The 18,023-nt window shown below is 39.3% G+C and overlaps 1 protein-coding gene across 5 annotated transcripts; it reads right to left on the bottom strand.

Annotated features, from left to right (window-relative positions):
- Positions 1 to 7,065: 7,065 nt before the first annotated feature.
- gtf2h2 (general transcription factor IIH, polypeptide 2) lies at positions 7,066 to 16,774 on the bottom strand. Of its 5 annotated transcripts, none has more exons than XM_031300923.2 (16): positions 16,715 to 16,768; positions 16,004 to 16,014; positions 15,818 to 15,891; positions 15,656 to 15,733; positions 15,328 to 15,364; positions 14,078 to 14,164; positions 13,933 to 13,983; positions 12,938 to 12,992; positions 12,701 to 12,806; positions 12,524 to 12,614; positions 11,038 to 11,233; positions 9,345 to 9,408; positions 9,118 to 9,221; positions 8,826 to 8,928; positions 8,710 to 8,749; positions 7,066 to 7,613 (listed from the first exon to the last, which is right to left on the bottom strand). In XM_031300923.2, the coding sequence occupies exons 3-16, from the start codon at positions 15,871 to 15,873 to the stop codon at positions 7,503 to 7,505; spliced, it is 1,179 nt and encodes a 392-aa protein (XP_031156783.2). In that variant the 5' UTR covers positions 15,874 to 15,891; positions 16,004 to 16,014; positions 16,715 to 16,768; the 3' UTR covers positions 7,066 to 7,502. The 5 variants fall into 5 exon arrangements, with proteins under 5 accessions (XP_031156783.2, XP_031156777.1, XP_035852279.1 ...); XM_031300917.2 differs by having other exon boundaries at positions 16,688 to 16,743; XM_035996386.1 differs by lacking the exon at positions 16,004 to 16,014 and having other exon boundaries at positions 15,818 to 15,968; positions 16,715 to 16,774.
- Positions 16,775 to 18,023: the final 1,249 nt, after the last annotated feature.

Below are 18,023 nucleotides of genomic sequence, written 5' to 3'. Positions count from 1 at the left end.
GCTGGGACCAAAGTAACAAAGGCTACCATCAGTAACACACTACACCGCCAGGGACTCAAATCCTGCAGTGCCAGACGTGTCCCCCTGCTTAAGCCAGTACATGTCCAGGCCCGTCTGAGGTTTGCTAGAGAGCATTTGGATGATCCAGAAGAGGATTGGGAGAATGTCATATTGTCTGATGAAACCAAAATAGAACTTTTTGGTAAAAACTCAACTCGTCGTGTTTGGAGGAGAAAGAATGCTGAGTTGCATCCAAAGAACACCATACCTACTGTGAAGCATGGGGGTGGAAACATCATGCTTTGGGGCTGTTTTTCTGCAAAGGGACCAGGATGACTGATCCGTGTAAAGGAAAGAATGAATGGGGCCATGTATCGTGAGATTTTGAGTGAAAACCTCCTTCCATCAGCAAGGGCATTGAAGATGAAACGTGGCTGGGTCTTTCAGCATGACAATGATTCCAAACACACCGCCCGGGCAATGAAGGAGTGGCTTCGTAAGAAGCATTTCAAGGTCCTGGAGCGGCCTAGCCAGTCCCCAGATCTCAACCCCATAGAAAATCTTTGGAGGGAGTTGAAAGTCCATGTTGCCCAGCGACAGCCCCAAAACATTACTGCTCTAGAGGAGATCTGCATGGAGGAATGGGCCAAAATACCAGCAACAGTGTGTGAAAACCTTGTGAAGACTTACAGAAAACATTTGACCTCTGTCATTAAAGGGTATATAACAAAGTATTGAGCTTTTGTTATTGACCAAATACTTATTTTCCACCATAATTTACAAATAAATTCATTAAAAATCCTACAATGTGATTTTTCTGGATTTTTTTTTTCTCATTTTGTCTCTCATAGTTGAAGTGTACCTATGATGAAAATTACAGGCCTCTCTCATCTTTTTAAGCGGGAGAACATGCACAATTGGTGGCTGACTAAATACTTTTTTGCCCCATTGTATACTGACAGTCTGTATATATATATCTATGTCTTTTCAGCAGCATCCTTGCAGACAGAATACTCAACACACTATGCAAGTTTTGACTGCTACGCAGACCAGCACCTCAGCCTGCGGTGACGCTTGATGCCGCTAGCCGGAGAATGGGACATCGAAAGCGGTGTTCGAGAAAGCAGAAATGCGGAACGAGGGCAGGCGTTCGAGCTAGGTGGAAAGCTAACGCTAGCTGGCCACCTGTCCCATCCATCCTGCTTGCAAATGTCCACTCATTAGACAACAAACTGGACTACATCCAACTTCAATGAAACTCCCAACGCGAGTTCAGAGACTGCTGTGGAAACATGGCTGAACAACAGTGTACCGGACTCCGCTATCCAGCTACCAGGCCTGCAAGCCTTCCGCAGATGCTGCTCTGTCGCCGGGTAAGACTTGTGGAGGTGGGCTGTGTAACACGGACACGGACTGGTGCAGAAATGCAGTGCTTGTATCCAACCGCTGGTGGATTTTGTGACTGTTAAATGGCGACTGTTCTACATTCCACGCAAATTCACGGTTGTGTTTATACTCGGTGTTTACATCCCACCAAGCGCTAATGTTACCAATGCGTTACCTGAACTTTACAGAGCCTATAATGAGTGTGCACTAAATGTAGCCTGTTTCGTATGTCGTTTTTATATAATGTTGTTTTTATATATTTTAAATGTGTAACACCACTTGAGCCACAGTGAAACGTTGTTTCGTGTATATGGTTGAAATGACAATAAAACACACTTGATTATTTGACTGCCTCTCTGTAACCGGTAGGCATGGCTTGGGAGTGGCCTCGTAGGGAAGCGAAGCAAGTGCATTCTGGGAGTTGTTGTCTTTCATCCACATGAGCCAAAAACACATTTTCTGTTTTTTCTCGGTCTAGAAGGCAGCAATTTCTAATTATATTTCTACTACATAAATGACCCAATTTAAATACATATTCATCTTTCCAGCGGTGAATTATCCCTTTAATGTGTAGGCATTAGGCTACGAGACCGGCAATGACTTGCACGTCAATCAAACAATTTCAACAAGTTCTGCTAATTTACTTTCAAGTAATGTTCAAATATAATATTTAAAGCAACTGTTGACTGAAAGCAGACTGTGTGGACCATAAACACTGTGAACTGAGTGCTCAATGGGTCTGTCATACAAGTAAGCCCTTTCAGATTACACTGTCATCTGTTTCAGTGTGAAATAAAAAATATCGATTAGTGCAGCTTTTAAGTAAGTACTAATCATGCAAAATGGCTTATTAGATATTACATTATTGGATTACTTGTATTAATTTAGTAGCATGTACATAACAATTTACTGTTGCAGCTGGTTGGGGTTGAGCTTGTTTAAACTGCTGTATATACTGTTGGTGGTTTAATCTATAACATTGAAAGTTTTGAAAGTTGATAAACATTTTTGTGTGTTAAATCTTATTTTGCAAAGTAACCAATAACTATAGTGGTGGAGTAAAAAGTACAATATCTCCCTCTGAAATGTAGTGGAGTAGAAGTTTCAAGTACCATAATTGTACAACGTAAAAAAATCCCTCAGAACTGTATAGTACTTGAGCAAATGTACTAAATTACCACCACTGGAGATTGGAAAGTACAAATTAATTACCAGGCAGGTGCAGTTTATTGTAAAGGTAAAGCTTAACTATTGATTGCATTATGGAAAATGTAGGAATCAACCAATTTTGGAGCTTGACCTATACAAGCAACTAGAAAATATCTCGGCCTCTGCTCAGCAGGTTTTGACCATTCTTCCTTTAATCTGTCTCTTGGAGTCCCCTAACTTTATGACTGTGCAGTGCTAAATAACTGCAGTATTTTTTTTATAATCTGTACAATGCTGTCATGGTTTGTTTGGGAGGACTATAAATGTAAGGAGGTTTTAATATGTTAGCAGCTCTTTAAGGGGCCATTCAAACCCCCATCTGTGCTTCTTTGAGGGGTCAGGCATGGCCTTCAACAAGCACCAACACAGACAGAATAGCTAATGATAGAGGCAGCAGAGAAAATGTCATTTTATCATGGTTTTTCATTTTATGTTCCCCTGGTAGAGACTGAGATAGTGTCATTATTATGACGTTCTGTGTAAAGAATGCTGCTCTACGTATATGTAAGTACATATGTCCTTGAATGTGTTAATACGAGCTACTAATGGATTTAGTCAGGTTCACAGGTAGCACTGGAACATGCTGTCATTTAATCACAAAAGCATAGTTCAAAATATGTGTTTAAGGAATTAAAATATTTCTCTGAACAGTGCAGAAATTACCCTGCAAGGACAAATAAATCAAATTAAAATCTTCTGCTGCCTTTCTTCCAGTGCATAAACATATTTTAAATTATCATTACAGCTATTAGATAAAGCAGATGAATACATCATAAGTATCTTTGTCATTGATATAGGCTACAATGTTGTCGTCTCATACAAGTTCACAAAATAAAAAATGAAACATCCACAGATAACTCCTGTTTCATAGCATACTGTAAATGTAGTATAGGATGCAGAGATATACTGTAACAAATAACACAATATGTTTAATATCATCCCCACTTGACTGTGCTGCTTTCTTTAAATATTAATATTTGTACTTTGATTGTTAAATAGAAACTCTTACCTTAGGGAAATATATGGCACATACAATGCAGCAACAAACTGTTACTAATTATTTCAAACCGATCAACTGAAGTGTAGAAATTCTACACTACAAGTTATTGTTGGTTTTTGCACAAACTTACCTGAATGTGTCTCATTCTTTATCGTGAAAGCTGTCCAAACTGCTGGTCCCTTCCAGTTGATAGAACATTGTCACTGTACAGGCAGAGGAGAAACCAGTAGGGAGAACAGACATCCGTGCAGGGGAGTGACCGATGAAAGGAGGTAGTGAAGACTAATATATGTCAGATGAAAGTGAAAGGCCAGCCTATGGCAGCTGAGAAGCAGGAAGCATAAAGCGAATGACAGTGTACCCTTTTGTGAGCAGCAAGAGCGCAGACATTGGTCTTTAGTAAAGTATTTGCGCAGGTAAGACTCATTGCTTTTCACTTTCAGGTATTCAAACTGTTGATGTGTGGAATGACAATAGTGTCGATGACGTCAATGAAAAGTTCAAGGCTGCAGACAGATTTATTTTGGTGAAGATTGCACAACAGAGAGCTTCACTCACTTTATAGAGAACTTATTATATTCAGAGAGAGGCTTAGTAAATAAGTGACTTGGATGTATGGTTGATTGATAAGGATTATGATTTCCTTCCTGGTAGTAGCATATAATTTTTAAAAGGCAAATTCATCCTGATGTCCTTTTCTATTGCGTGACTGATTATGTCTGTCTGTGTTATAAGAGGCAGTATAAAGTGCTCAAATTTACTGTTCTGGTGTACTATTCTTTTCCTCTTTCTGATTCATCAATTCCCGTTTGTAATTTTCCATTTACTGTGCTTTTGTAGAGTAGAGGTTTTGAAGATGTTGTCCATAAGATTTTCATGTATTTGTCTAGAAAGTAATCTATCTATCAAAAGGTGAGTTAAAATAATGGTGATTGAGCATATATTTGTGCTTGTATTTCCTACTTTGTCAAATAATACAATCTGAGTGTGTGGCGACTTTCCTAAATTTGAATGGAGCACACAGTTAGTGACGCTATTTACGTCAGTCAACAGAAATTGGGAACTTCCGACAAGGAAAGATGCAAAGAAACGGTACATTAATCAGGTGACTACATTTTATTAATACTAACTCATAATGGGGGACCAACAGACTCAATTTTGAGTCCAAATAAAAATAAATAAAAAACTAACCTCCCACACCCACAAGAAGACTTAGCTTATGCTGGCTGAGATCACATGTCAACCTTTGCCACTATGGAATGCCATTTTATTCAATATTAAATAAATGAACAAATAAATTAATAAATAGATGAATAAAAAAATAAATATGCCTTTGAAATACATCATGAAATAAATAAATAAGGCAATAAGTACACAAATAATTAAATAAATGTAAATATTCATATATATATGAATCAATTGGTTAAATAATAAAAAGGTTTTACTTTTACTTATTTCATGGTACTTTTATTTCATAAGTCCACGTTTATTTCAAGAGACTTTTATTTCATAAATCCACATTTATTTATTGCCGTGGACTTTTATTTCCTAATGCCACATTTATTGATTTCCCTCTCTATTTATTTCCAGTTCTTATGCAAATCAGGGGCCGTGGCTATTTCTCACATTCAGAACAGAGCCGTGGGAAAGAAAAGGCTGGCGAAGTGAGAGTGCGGACAAAATGTAAGACATCGGTGGGCTCCGAGATAGCATGCTATCATTAGCAGATCAAATTGATCAACATGGTTTATCAGCAGATACTATTTTGGCATATATTGAAGAATTTTTGGAAATACTAGGGCAGATAAGTGCTCTTCAAGAAATATACACAGACAACAAAGTTTTAAATTGTTTAAGACTGATTGAGCACCAGGTTTGTGTGGAAGATGTCCAAGTCCAAGAAGTCAACGTTACCGCTGGTACTACAAGCACAGGTGCTGGACGCCCGCCTATGGATATTCCAGGCGACATGCTGGCTAACTTTGTGTTGGATTGAATCCAGCACGATTCAGAGGAGATTGGCTGAAGAAGGCCTTAGGTGAGTTAACTTACTTATTCAGCTAAAGAGTAGGCTATGGTGGGCAAAAACATTTATAATACAGGCCGCATCTTACCCCCTCTTATGGGCTGTGGTAGTAGCTGTATATTTTATGAGTGGCATAATGGCTGGCATGCGGTGCTGCCGTGCTATCGCTAGCTATAGGTGGACAAATTCATTAACCCAGCTGCTGTTTTAATCACTGCAGGTTGACACAACATAAGCTGAGGCGTTGTTAAGTGAGCTAGTGGGCAATTGACTGCTCTAATTCACATTAAACTGAACATTTCCGTTGATGGTGAAGTGAGACAAGGTGAATGGGACTTCTTTGGGACTATTTATGTGCACGTTTCTGTCCTCATTCATCTTGTTTCCTTCTTGCACAGCTGCTGCAGTTGACACACCTGTAAACACAATATTATATAAAATAAACAATAAATACAGAAACGTCCAGCACCCCATAACAGCCCGACTCATAAAATATACAGCTACTACCACAGGCCGTAAGGGGGGGTAAAATGCAGCCTGTATTATATATGTATATTTCTTGAAGAGCACTTATCCTCCCTAGTATTTCCAAAAAATCTTCACTATGTGCCAAAATAGTATCCGCTGATAAACCATGTTGATCTATTTGATCTGCTAATGATAGCATGCTATCTCGGAGCCCACTGATGTCTTCCATTAGGTAAAATGCGGTCTGTATTATATATGTATATTTCTTGAAGAGCACTTATCCTCCCTAGTATTTCCAAAAAATCTTCAATATGTGCCAAAATAGTATCTGCTGATAAACCATGTTGATCTATTTGATCTGCTAATGATAGCATGCTATCTCGGAGCCCACTGATGTCTTCGATTATGTTGCACAGTTAAATAACATGAGGGAAATTCATCGCTATTAATCAGACTAATTTTATCTGTTCAAAATGTACCTTAAGTGTATTTGTCAAGTATTTGATACTCTTGTCAACATTGAAGTAGAAAATATGCTTGCTTTATGCAAATGTATCTATATTTATTATTGGACACCAATAATACAACAAAACAGTGTGGTCTAGACCTACTCTATCTAAAAAGTGTCCTGAGATAAATTATGTTATGATTTGACACTATAAATAAAATTTAAAACAATGACAAATATTGTCCAGAAACCCTCATAGCAGTGCTTCCGTTATCCATTTTGTTTCTTCAGGGAAACTCTGTTGAAGTAACTGCATATCCAACATTACTTTACCAATGTTAGGCTTAATGTGACAACATACAAGTACTGATTTATTTTACTGTGACCAGTCCTAGGGGCACCTCTTACCCTAAATTTAGCAAATGCAAGAGTACGGATTTGAAAGTAGAAAATCTGGGTTATTGAATAAAGGCCTGCTTTGAAACAAATGTCTCACTGGTTAAAACATTTTAACAAGTTAAAAAAATGTTTAATTGTAACTGTCATGTCACAAACAGAACCATAGACGGTGTATAAAGTAACCAGAACTGTTTTACAAAAATGTGTATAAACAATGCACACAAACCATTTCTGGCTCATATAAAAAAGTGTGTGATTTAAAAGCAGTAGTGCAGTGGCTCAGATGCAGTTCTCAGAGCAGAGAGAAACTTTAGCCCAACTCAGCACGATCTTAGCAAGAAGCAGCTTTCACCTGTAAACGATATGTATCAACTGAAACGGTCCAATATTTTGTGGCAATCTTTAACAACTTTGAAATGTAACAATCTGGATGGTCTATAGCCTGTGTGCATCATATCTATTCTATCAGAGGTGCACGACACTGATAAAATGGATATGGTGAGTCAATAAGATCACATGACCACTGAGTTTATTTCAGTCTCTGTCTGACAGTTAGCTTCTCAGCTTCAGGGGGCGCTCTGACTGTGAATACAGCAAGGGCAGCAGTGTAGCAAGTCATGGATGAAGAGATCACACTCCACACAGAACACACTGCGACATGATGGACAGGTGAATATCTAGAGACAGACACAGAGAGGGAGAGAGACCAGATAAATCAAGATGGATAATGTGACTAAAGTTGCAATGAATAAATTAATGCAAGTACACATTTTTACATTTAATATTAAAATGTATATATTAGGGCTGTCAAAATGAACGCGTTCATAACGAGCTAACGCATATTTCTTTAATCACCACTAATTCTTTTAACGCGCACACACGTTCTGTGATAAAAAAAAAAGTGATTAATTAAATAATTAAAAATAATAAAACAGCCCTAATATACTGTATATTAATCAATCCAGCAATTTATTATTGCAGTTCCACATAGTTGGGGGACTCATTAGACAGACCTAAAAAAGAATAGTCAAAATTGAAGCAGCAGAGGCCAAGAGAGCTCTAAGACACTGGATTTTTCAGTTCCTATAATGCAACATAATGGTGTCTCTATTAAACCTTCCCTTCCTTGTAAATATCTAATAGTTTATTAGACTGCCATACTACTACCACACATCTAGGTTGTAATGCAGGCATTTTGTTTACTGGAAGATTACTGGCAATTGTGACCGTAAATATGATAAAGATCAGGGTGGCCAAAGCATTAAAACAAAGACTATGGAATGGCAACGTCCATGGTTCATATCTGCCCAGGAACCTGCATGTCATTACCCATCGCTCTCTTCCCTTGTTTCCTGTCATCCCTCTCTGTCATTAGCTGGTAGTAGCGGTACTGTTGTTATTAAAATTAAGGCATAAAATGCCAAAAAACATTATAGTACTAATTTGTAATCCTAGATCAAATGTGTTTAAATCATCTGAGCAACCCCCCAGTACCCCTTGGTAACTGAAGACGTACACTCTGGGTTACATGTATCTCTGGTTGGAAATAACTGATACACCATCATCAGCATTATTTTCTCAGACTTGGAAAAGATCCTTCAGAGTTACAGAAGGTATTTTACAACAGTTTTTTACAAGCTGAATAGCACTTTCTGTGACGAGTAAACAGGACTTTTAAAAATATGGGGAGTGAACTGTTAAAGGGAAAAAAGTATGTTCTACCATCTAAAAGGCCTCTACAGATTCAGACATACACTCAACTACTGTACTTACACTTTTATCTTTCAGCTCCCCTTGACAAGCTTGACAGAACCTGAAACCAAATCACAACAAGTTTAGATACACAGCGGCACAGTATCTGTGTGATTGCGTGAGTGTATCAGAGTCACCTGTCTTCTTGAAACTCCTCCACAGGACTCTCTATAAAGGCTTGGAGGGGGAAGAGGTGGTGGAAAGATCTGGCGAGATGGGGAGCCGACACCAGAGTCAAACCTTTGAGAAAACACACCACACACACCAGTCAAAGCTACTTCTATTGGTTTAAACACAGTATTTTAAAAACGGCAAAAAAGAACTACTGTACTTTTTTGACACCTCAAGAAAATTAACCAAAGTTTCCTCTAATCTTACAATGACATACTGTACACACACAAATAGACTGTATCCTTCCATCACACATACCACAGACTTTACACTCTACAGGAAGCTCTGTGTACTTGGCGTGGCACTGCGGGCAGAAGTATCCTCCCAGAGACAGACCTGGAGCACTGCTGCTGTCCAGATGACTGGAAGACACACACACACCAGAAGCAGCTCATTGCAAAGAAAATTCATTTTACCTTTACTTTAATACACAGCGGCTGCTCACAGTTCTGGCCACAAGGTTAAAATCACAGTTTTCGACTCACGACATGCTGAATGAAGGCTTGGCATCCTGGTCAGTCAGAGAGGCGATGGTGTGCTGAGGAAAGCCTGAGAAAACAAGTGTGTGAGAAAAATATTCAACAGGTGCTCATTCATTTTCTTAATGGTTTGATGAGGAACAAGAATTAATGTATTTTATGGAAGAAAAAAAAAAACATTTTATTGGTGCCTTTATTGTCTAATAAGTAGGGTTGGGTACCGAAACGCGGTGCCAATAGGGCACCGGTTCTGACGTAAACGGTAGTAACGAGACCGAATAAGAACGAAAATTTTGGTGCTTCATATTTTTTACCGCCCCCTGGTGTTCCGGCATCAGTGCCACTACTCAGCACACTTGTTGATCAGAACTGATAGTGAGAGGATCAATGAAGATGCCGAAGGCAAAACGCTCCAAGGTTTGGCTGCATTTCACGTCTAAGGATGCAGACTCTGCGACATGCAACAGATGCCTTAAACCAATGTCATGCAAGGGAGGTAAAACGTCGAATTTGATGAAACATCTGGTGACACATGGGGCTTATTTAAAAGCCGAACAATGCACCGTGTTTGATAACCTACGTGATGCAAGGCCAGTGTCGGCATTGCTGTACAAATTGAAGAGAGTCCCAGCCCTGCCAGTGTGGTGGTGGACATCACAGATGATGATGATAACAGCCGTTTCGGGTAAGTCTAGTAATTTAATGCCAACCGCAAATCTTGCATATCAAGTAGGCTAGCAAACACTGTTGCCATTCAACAGCGTGTGTGACGTGTGCTATGTTCTATAATATGTCCCGAAATAAAAGGGTATTGTTTTTTGACAAAGTGTGTGCGGTTTCGTTTTTTGAAGTACCGGTTTGAGAACCGTTTAAGCACCGGAACCGTTTAAAAAATACAGAGTAGGCACCGGTATAACCGATACCCAACCCTACTAATAAGAAAATGGAGAGGGACTGTTCTTAGTTCAAAAGTGCTTTGCTCCAAACCTTTATCTTTTTCAAATAAATTATTTAAAATTCTAGCCAATTCAGTAATTTCCTAAAACAGCTAGGCACAATAGTTTTTAACAAACGTTTCTCAAACAGGAGAAAATACTACATTTGTTTAGGATTATTTTTAGCGGCGCAACAATCCACATTTTGTGCTTCAGTATTTAGGGCAGTAGGACGGTGCATTTGGGATTGAGCAAAAATAAACTATAGTGTGTGTGTGTGTGTGTGTGTTTTCGTGGTAATGATGGAACACATGGGATTTGGTGACTATAAGAAAAATATTTTATATTGCCAGCCTTATCGTTTAAGAAGAAAAACCAATGCTTTCACCATGTTACCAGTGGGATTTTACATTTGGATCCCTGCAATTAAAATAATTGCCAAATGTATCCCTTTGCGCTCACATTGATATCCTATGCCTACAAAAATCACATGTAAGCAACTTGGAGATCAAACAGAATACAAATTTCTCTTTGACATGTTTACCCACTTTGTAAGACGCAGTCCTAGGTCTGTGATGGCAGCAACATGCTGGTTTGTTAAGCCAACCTTACAGCCAGTTCATAAGTGCTGTTACATTTTTGTTTTTACCAATTGGTGTATAACAGCTCCGATGTGTTTTATGTTTCCAGTTTGTTTAGAAACAGAAGAGGAGCTGATTCTTTACCAAAGATGGAGAAAGATATAAACGCATCTGAATACTGACCCATGCGTATTAAAGAGCATTCAGATGAGGAGCTGGCTGGAGGAGGTTTGACATGCAGCATCAGAAGCTCTTTGAAGTGGCTCTCATCCAGGATAACGTGGTACGAGCCGCCCGTCTCCCTGGTCAATACTGTACACACCCTGACCTCTGCTGACAGGCCGATTACAGACACCCGCACCTTCAGAGACTTTAGGGTCTGACAGAAAAGGAACACGGTTATTCATAACAGTATTTTTTTTTGTATTTCTTTTGGAGCATGAGAGAAAGACAATACATGTGGGGAAAGACAGAGTTACATTAACATTAAGGCATTTATTCCATCTATCTATAAATCGGGATATCTCTGTGTGTGTGTCCTCACACATGTGCAGTAAAGCAGCAGCACATGCGCAGTACAGCAACGGGGGTGGGGAGTTGCTGAATCCCTACAAGGCTCATTGATTGCAGTTCACCAGCTACTGGTGTCAAAAACTGATCATCTGCCAAAAACTCACTCTACCCTACATGCAAATGATGAATTACTGAAATTGTTGGGTCTTTGTAAATTATAGAGTGTGGTCTAGACCTACTCTATCTGTAAAGTGTCTTGAGATAACTCTCGTTATGATTTGATACTATAAATAAAATTGAATTGAAATAGAGAACACGCTGAATCTCTAGATGAGCCGCAGCCGAGCTGATTGAGCCGCGCTGCAACATTTGTTACAGGTTGGGGCTCTCCAGCACATTGTTTTGCTGCGCACATTTCTCCAGCCATTCTGCACGCTGCTCAGCCGGGTTCCCTGCTTCTACCGCCAGGGCCACATCACCTAAAATACCACGATGTGAGACTGCTACACGAAAAAGCAGACACGTTGAACCTTTGCATGAACCGCAGCCTAACCATGACTGATTAAACCTGCAACGTGTTACAGGTTGAGTTTTATGAAACACAAATTACAAAATAACACACATTCACAAGGCGCTTTACTTATGCTATATAAAACCATCTGTGACCGAACAGTGCAAGATCTGCTTTTCAAATGTTTAGTAAGTAAAAAGAGATGGATTATCACTCATCACAATGTACTTCAAGGTGGAGATTTTCATCTCATATAGCATTAATGCTGGATAGTTTAATGCTTCATAATTTAATTGTAGTATTTTGTGAGTAGAATCTGAATCTGCAACGTTCTCCGTACCCGTTCCCGTACGTTTTCCTCTGAAGTACAAGTACACAGTAAGTCAGCAGTATAGGCCTACAGTTGCATATTAAGTGCTTTGGGGTCCTTCTGTAAGTTATTTCAGAGTACAATGGCTTTGAAGAACGCTGCAAGCAGCAATACAGGAGGCCAAGCAATCGGCCCATTCCAAACAGGCATGTTTTGAACGGACACTGCACTAGTAATTTAAATGCCAGATACTCAGTAAGCTTAGCAGCTGAACTGCATATCAACTAAGACTATGACTGTGCACCCATAGTTAAGGGTTCAAGGTGTGACTTCACCTTAATCAGCTCACAGATGTTGGCTGGGTCACATGTAGTAAGGCTGCTGAGGATTATCAGGATCTCCCGGCTTGTATGTCCAGGCATGTGCCTTCATACAAAGACAGACACCAGGTGAGGGACATTCAGTAATATTAAAAGGAACCAATCTAGAACATTAACACCTGCAAAACCTACTTGAGGGTCTGTATGGCCAGGTTGAGAGAGTTGTATATGGATGGCTCTCCTAAACACACAGTGTCCACTGCTTTCTTCAGAGCAGCAGCGTGCTTCTTTGGATTTCCTGGTGGTGAAACAAGACAACACATCAACCGCTGGGTAAAGTGAAGGGGGTTAGCCCCGAAGTGAGCATCTGAAGCAGGAACGGTTAAGGCCATAAGCATTTCAATAAAGGGTGGAACCTTGCATTCTCACCTGCCAGATCAGTAAGCTTCTCAGCCCTTTTATTCTTCGTGGTGATTAGGCCTAGCTGAAAACACATAACACATGATGTTAGGCCACTGGCAATCTGGTGAAGGTCCAGTCCACAACTATGTTTAAACTTACCCATTGCAACAAAATCTAGAGTACCAGTCGAGTTCTATGTCTTTGTTATCGGACCAAATCACCTCAGACAAACCTAATTTTATGTTTAGATAATGTATGTCTGCTTGTTGGAGAGCTAACTAGTGGACGACCAGCTGCTATGATCTCTGTCTTGTTGTAAATTATGGTTTTGAGACCGTCTTTATACATTCATATTATATGCATTACTTTACATTATTTACTACATGATTTATTACTTGATTTTATGAGACACAAGTGATTATTGGTTTATCTACATAATCTAATTTAAAATACTGGCAAATGACACCTGATACCTTGAGATATGCAATTGGTTATACAGAAATTACATTATTGGTTCTGATTTAGTGCATTGCTGATATAATATAGTTACAATCTTGGAAAATCAATCAGTTTAGAATCTCCATCTGCTGTTATCTACCTTCTTGAAGGTTTTGGCATTTGGTAGCCATCATCTACTTTTACCTCACGTGGAATATAATATTCAGGGAGGATTCAGGGACATTAGAACCTGTTAAATGTAATTAATTATACTACGGTAACAACTAATGAATATTTTTATTACGTATTCATCTCTGGATCATTTAACAATTGGTCTTAATTGACAAATGAATTGGCACCATGGCCAAAAGTAGTTGCCAGTGCAGTGACAGGGCCAGGAACCCTTCACTTCCTCCGTACTTACAACATGATGGTGCAGACCTACACTCAATACTTGTATCTTTATACAAGAAAAAAAATGTTCTCCAGTAAACTCACCTGAACCTGCTGTGTTTAAACAAGACCTGAAAGGATTTCAATGCAAGCGTAAAACATGCACAGAACTAATGATTGTATGAACATACCTGACTGATGGGGTTTTGGTCAAAATACTCATCAACAAAAGTTTCCAACAGCTGAAGAGGAAAGAAGAAAGGAGATGGTGCTTTACAACTAATCATACCAAATGGTTGCTGGTAAACAGTGTGATGGGTCTGCTACAGAATTTACCTTTAGAGTAGAGGTGAGGCGGTTTGGTTTCAAGTCCTGGTCTTCCATACTTCTTGAACAGTCAATCACCACATGGAGGTGCCGCATCTAGAGCACATGACATATTTGGTATAAATACATTTCCAAACATGAAATTTTATTTTACTAATAGCAATTTTCCACACACTTGCAATAAACTATAATACGTTTCGATGAAGGTCTAAGGAGACCTTCATCAGGACAATGAGCAAGATTTTTTTTTCCCTCACAAAAAAAAAAATCCCTTCAACTAGCTAAAGCCCCAATCATAATTTTTGTTTACAAAAACTTCTGGATAGAAAACTCCTGTGTCCCATACATTCAATTTAATGGTGCTGAGCAAACAGGGAGGAGGAACAACAGGATATACTGTAACTATAGAGTAATTGTATCCAAAAAGGAAGTTTAGAATGAGGGCAGCTAGCTTCTTCTGAACAACATGCCCAGACAGTGAAAATAACCTCTCACATGGTACGGAAGTACTTGCGTGCAAGGCAGGCCATCTCACTGTGTTCTTATCCATTTCTGCTCAAGGACGTTTGTTTCTGCTAGCCACCCACAATGTTACAGCTGCATCGCTTCATGATTTCCCAAACTACGGAGCGCCCCTAACCCATATAAAAGAACTTGTGTCCGTTAATCGCGCCTCAAAACATTTTGTGGCGTTAAAATGAATTTTCGTTTACTCTTTACTATCGTGTTCATTTTGACAGCCCTAATTATTAGTGGGAATGCTGTTCAGCAGCATTCCAACTATTGTTATTCGGTTCTTTATTTATTCTTATTCCGTACGTTTTTTGGCTCTCCGTAACTTCTGCATACGTTCAGCTATTAAAGACCCACACTCACACAGACACACACACACACACACACACACACACAAACACACATATGCATGCAGACACACACACACACACACACGCAAATACACATGCACACACAGACACCAAAACACACACATATATGCAGACAGCCACACAGCCACACAGCCACAGCCAGACACACAGCCACAGCCCCACACACACACAGCCCCACACACACACACACACACACACCAGGGGGACTGTAGGCTCTTCGCTGCCACTGGCTGATTCGGGCAAAACGCTGTTTTGTTGTATATATAGCAATGTTTTTTTATATGTTGTTTCCCTTTTTGAATGACGAATAGATTTATGTGATAAATGAATTGATTGAGTAAAAAGGTTCTGCATGAAGGAGGAGAACTTACTCACCATTCCAAGCCTTACTTGTCCATGGCTCTCTATCACCCTAAACGTATATATATATAAAAAAGAAAAAGTATGAAGGAAAACACTCCACAGACAATGTAGTAGTACATACATTGATTATAGAGGGAAGAGCGCAAAAAGAAAAATGCATTTCAAAAGTGCAATAGAGATTACGTTATGTTATTAAGTTGTACCTCCAACTGAGAAAAAAAGGGCTCAATTACATATAACAAAGAAGTGTCTAGGAAAATAGAAGAGTCTTAAGAATAATAACTAATCATTCTCACATGTTTTTGTATTTGTCAGACAACCTGCACCCACACATACACACCTTTTCCTTTTGGACTGGAACAGGATCTCTTCCACTGTGGCTTTTAGTGAGCCAGATTCGTCCTCTTTCAGCACCTCCCTGTTGTAGAATACCTACATTTTACCATGCTGCATCAAATGACATTATCTCAAGTTATAAATCTCTATAGTTTACCGGTCTTACCATGTCCTCTCATAGCCACCTTCCCAGCGCTTGGCTCTCTCTGGTTCTTCATCCATTATGTCTGCAAGCTAGAAATGTAACCAGTAGCGAAATGCAGCTTCACATTAATATATAAGTCTACTGCGCAGAGTGTCAAACTCCATTCACGCCCCTGGAATTGGAAGGAGTCACTCGTCATGCTGTCAATACACCTAACTCTTATTTTAATAAAACATTACATTTAAAACCGGTTTGTAAAACCCATTTATCAGAAGATTCCTAAAATACCGCGTTCAATAGTCTAGGCAGTAACGACTAAAGGGTCGTATAAATATTTAGCAAACGGAATCAAAACAACAAACATTTTAGGAGATTCTAGCGTTACCATAAACAATAACGTTAGCTAACAGACTTAACGTTAGCCGAATTATTTGATGACCTTACAGTTAATCAATAACATCATGTACATATGTTATGTCATGTGTGCCAAATACTGTATACATTAGCTATATCAGAACACGCTAATAATTCCTTAAAGACTGTTTTGCAAAAAGTATGGATTAATAGACACAGTTTGAGTTCCAAGTATACTGAATGGAGTTTGGAAAACAGAAAACATTATCGGATAAAATAGCTAACGCTATCCTTGCAGTAACATAGTCATTTCTTGGCCACAAGTGATTTACGTTAACGTTACTCGAAGTTATTAACGTTACCTAAACTTTAACTAACGTTAAAATAAAAGCTAACGTTATAGCTAGTTAGCTTTTATTTACAGCAAGCTAGCTAACAATTCAGTTTAAGAGCATCATTAGAGGTTGTTTAACTAGCTAACATTAATTCCTGCTGCTAACGTGAACCAAGTTATGATATGTATCATCTAGTTAATACCTTAATATTGTGCGTGATACAACTTACTTTCTCACTATGCAAGCGTTAACGTTAGTTAAAAATCAGTTGTAGCTACAATAATAGCCGGTATACAGTGCAACGGCGTTAAGGATCCCACGTAACTTCCACGCAAGTCCCGCCCTACGAAGCAGCTCGATTGGTTGGGGTTAGGCATTGCCCTCGAGTGGTTAAGGTTAGGATAGCCGATTGGTCAGGGGATAGAACCTGTACAAATCATGGACGCCTGGCCAATAGTAGTGTGTGAATGCTGTTGAAGGGCGGGTCTTGACTTGAAGTTGCGCGGTAGACCCTGTCGGTACACGATCCGTTCTGCACATGCGCAAGATAATACTGTTTTACCGAGGATACGACCTGCACGATCTGTTCCACGCTAGCCTATGGCTAGCCTCCACCGGGAAGCTAACGTTAGTTTAACTAACAGCTAATTCGGCTAACCGCTAGCTGACAGCTAGATTCAGTCTAATAAAATAACGTTAACTCAAACGTAATGGGAAAAGCAGGCTACAGTTAAATTAAGACTTCACAGTAATAACAATAAAGACAAGTATTGAGTGATTGTATTTTAAATGAGCACAGTAAAGTAGAACTGACGTAACAGCTGTTATATATGTTAGGTGTTTGTTATATATGTCAACGTTTATTTTCAAGTTTTATTTTGAGGGTCTTTTAAAGTTATTACATGCTGTCTCAGCTAGCAGTTAGCCGAATTAGCTGTTAGCTAAACTAACGTTAACTTGCCTGTGGAGGCTAACGGCAGACCGCTACAATCAGCTAGCGGTTAGCTGAATTAGCTGTTAGCTAAACTAACGTTAGCTTGGCTGTCGACCGGAAGCGTGGAACAGATCGTGCAGTGTCGTAAATCCTCGTACAACCGCGCATGCGCGAACATTTTGCGCATGTGCAGAACGGATCGTGCAGGCAGAACGGATCGTGTACCGACAGACCCATGGATGTATTGGGTAGACCCATAGACAGTAAAAATCTAGTTTAAACTTTGACCTGTGGAGGGCAGTAATACGCTTAGCAGTGTCTACACTGCCGGAATCTTAGAAGAAGAAGAAGAAGAAGAAGAAGAAGAAGAAGAAGAAGAAGAAGAAGAAGAAGAAGAAGAAGAAGAAGAAACGTCTCCAGCCTGCAGTTCAGTCTGGCGAATCTCTGTTTTTTTTCTCTCTTTTTTCCAAATGACTCGCGAAGCCAACAGCAAAGCCCAACTTTACTTTTAATGAAATCAAACAAAGAGAAATGTTCTCACCTCGTCTTAAATGGTCATAAATCGATAATAGTGTAACATACTTCCTTGTCCAGCTGTTGTAAT

Source organism: Sander lucioperca, chromosome 2, assembly GCF_008315115.2.
Source record: "Sander lucioperca isolate FBNREF2018 chromosome 2, SLUC_FBN_1.2, whole genome shotgun sequence".
In the NCBI taxonomy this organism is placed as follows: Eukaryota; Metazoa; Chordata; class Actinopteri; order Perciformes; family Percidae; genus Sander; species Sander lucioperca.
This window is presented reverse-complemented; position numbering and strand designations above follow the sequence as displayed.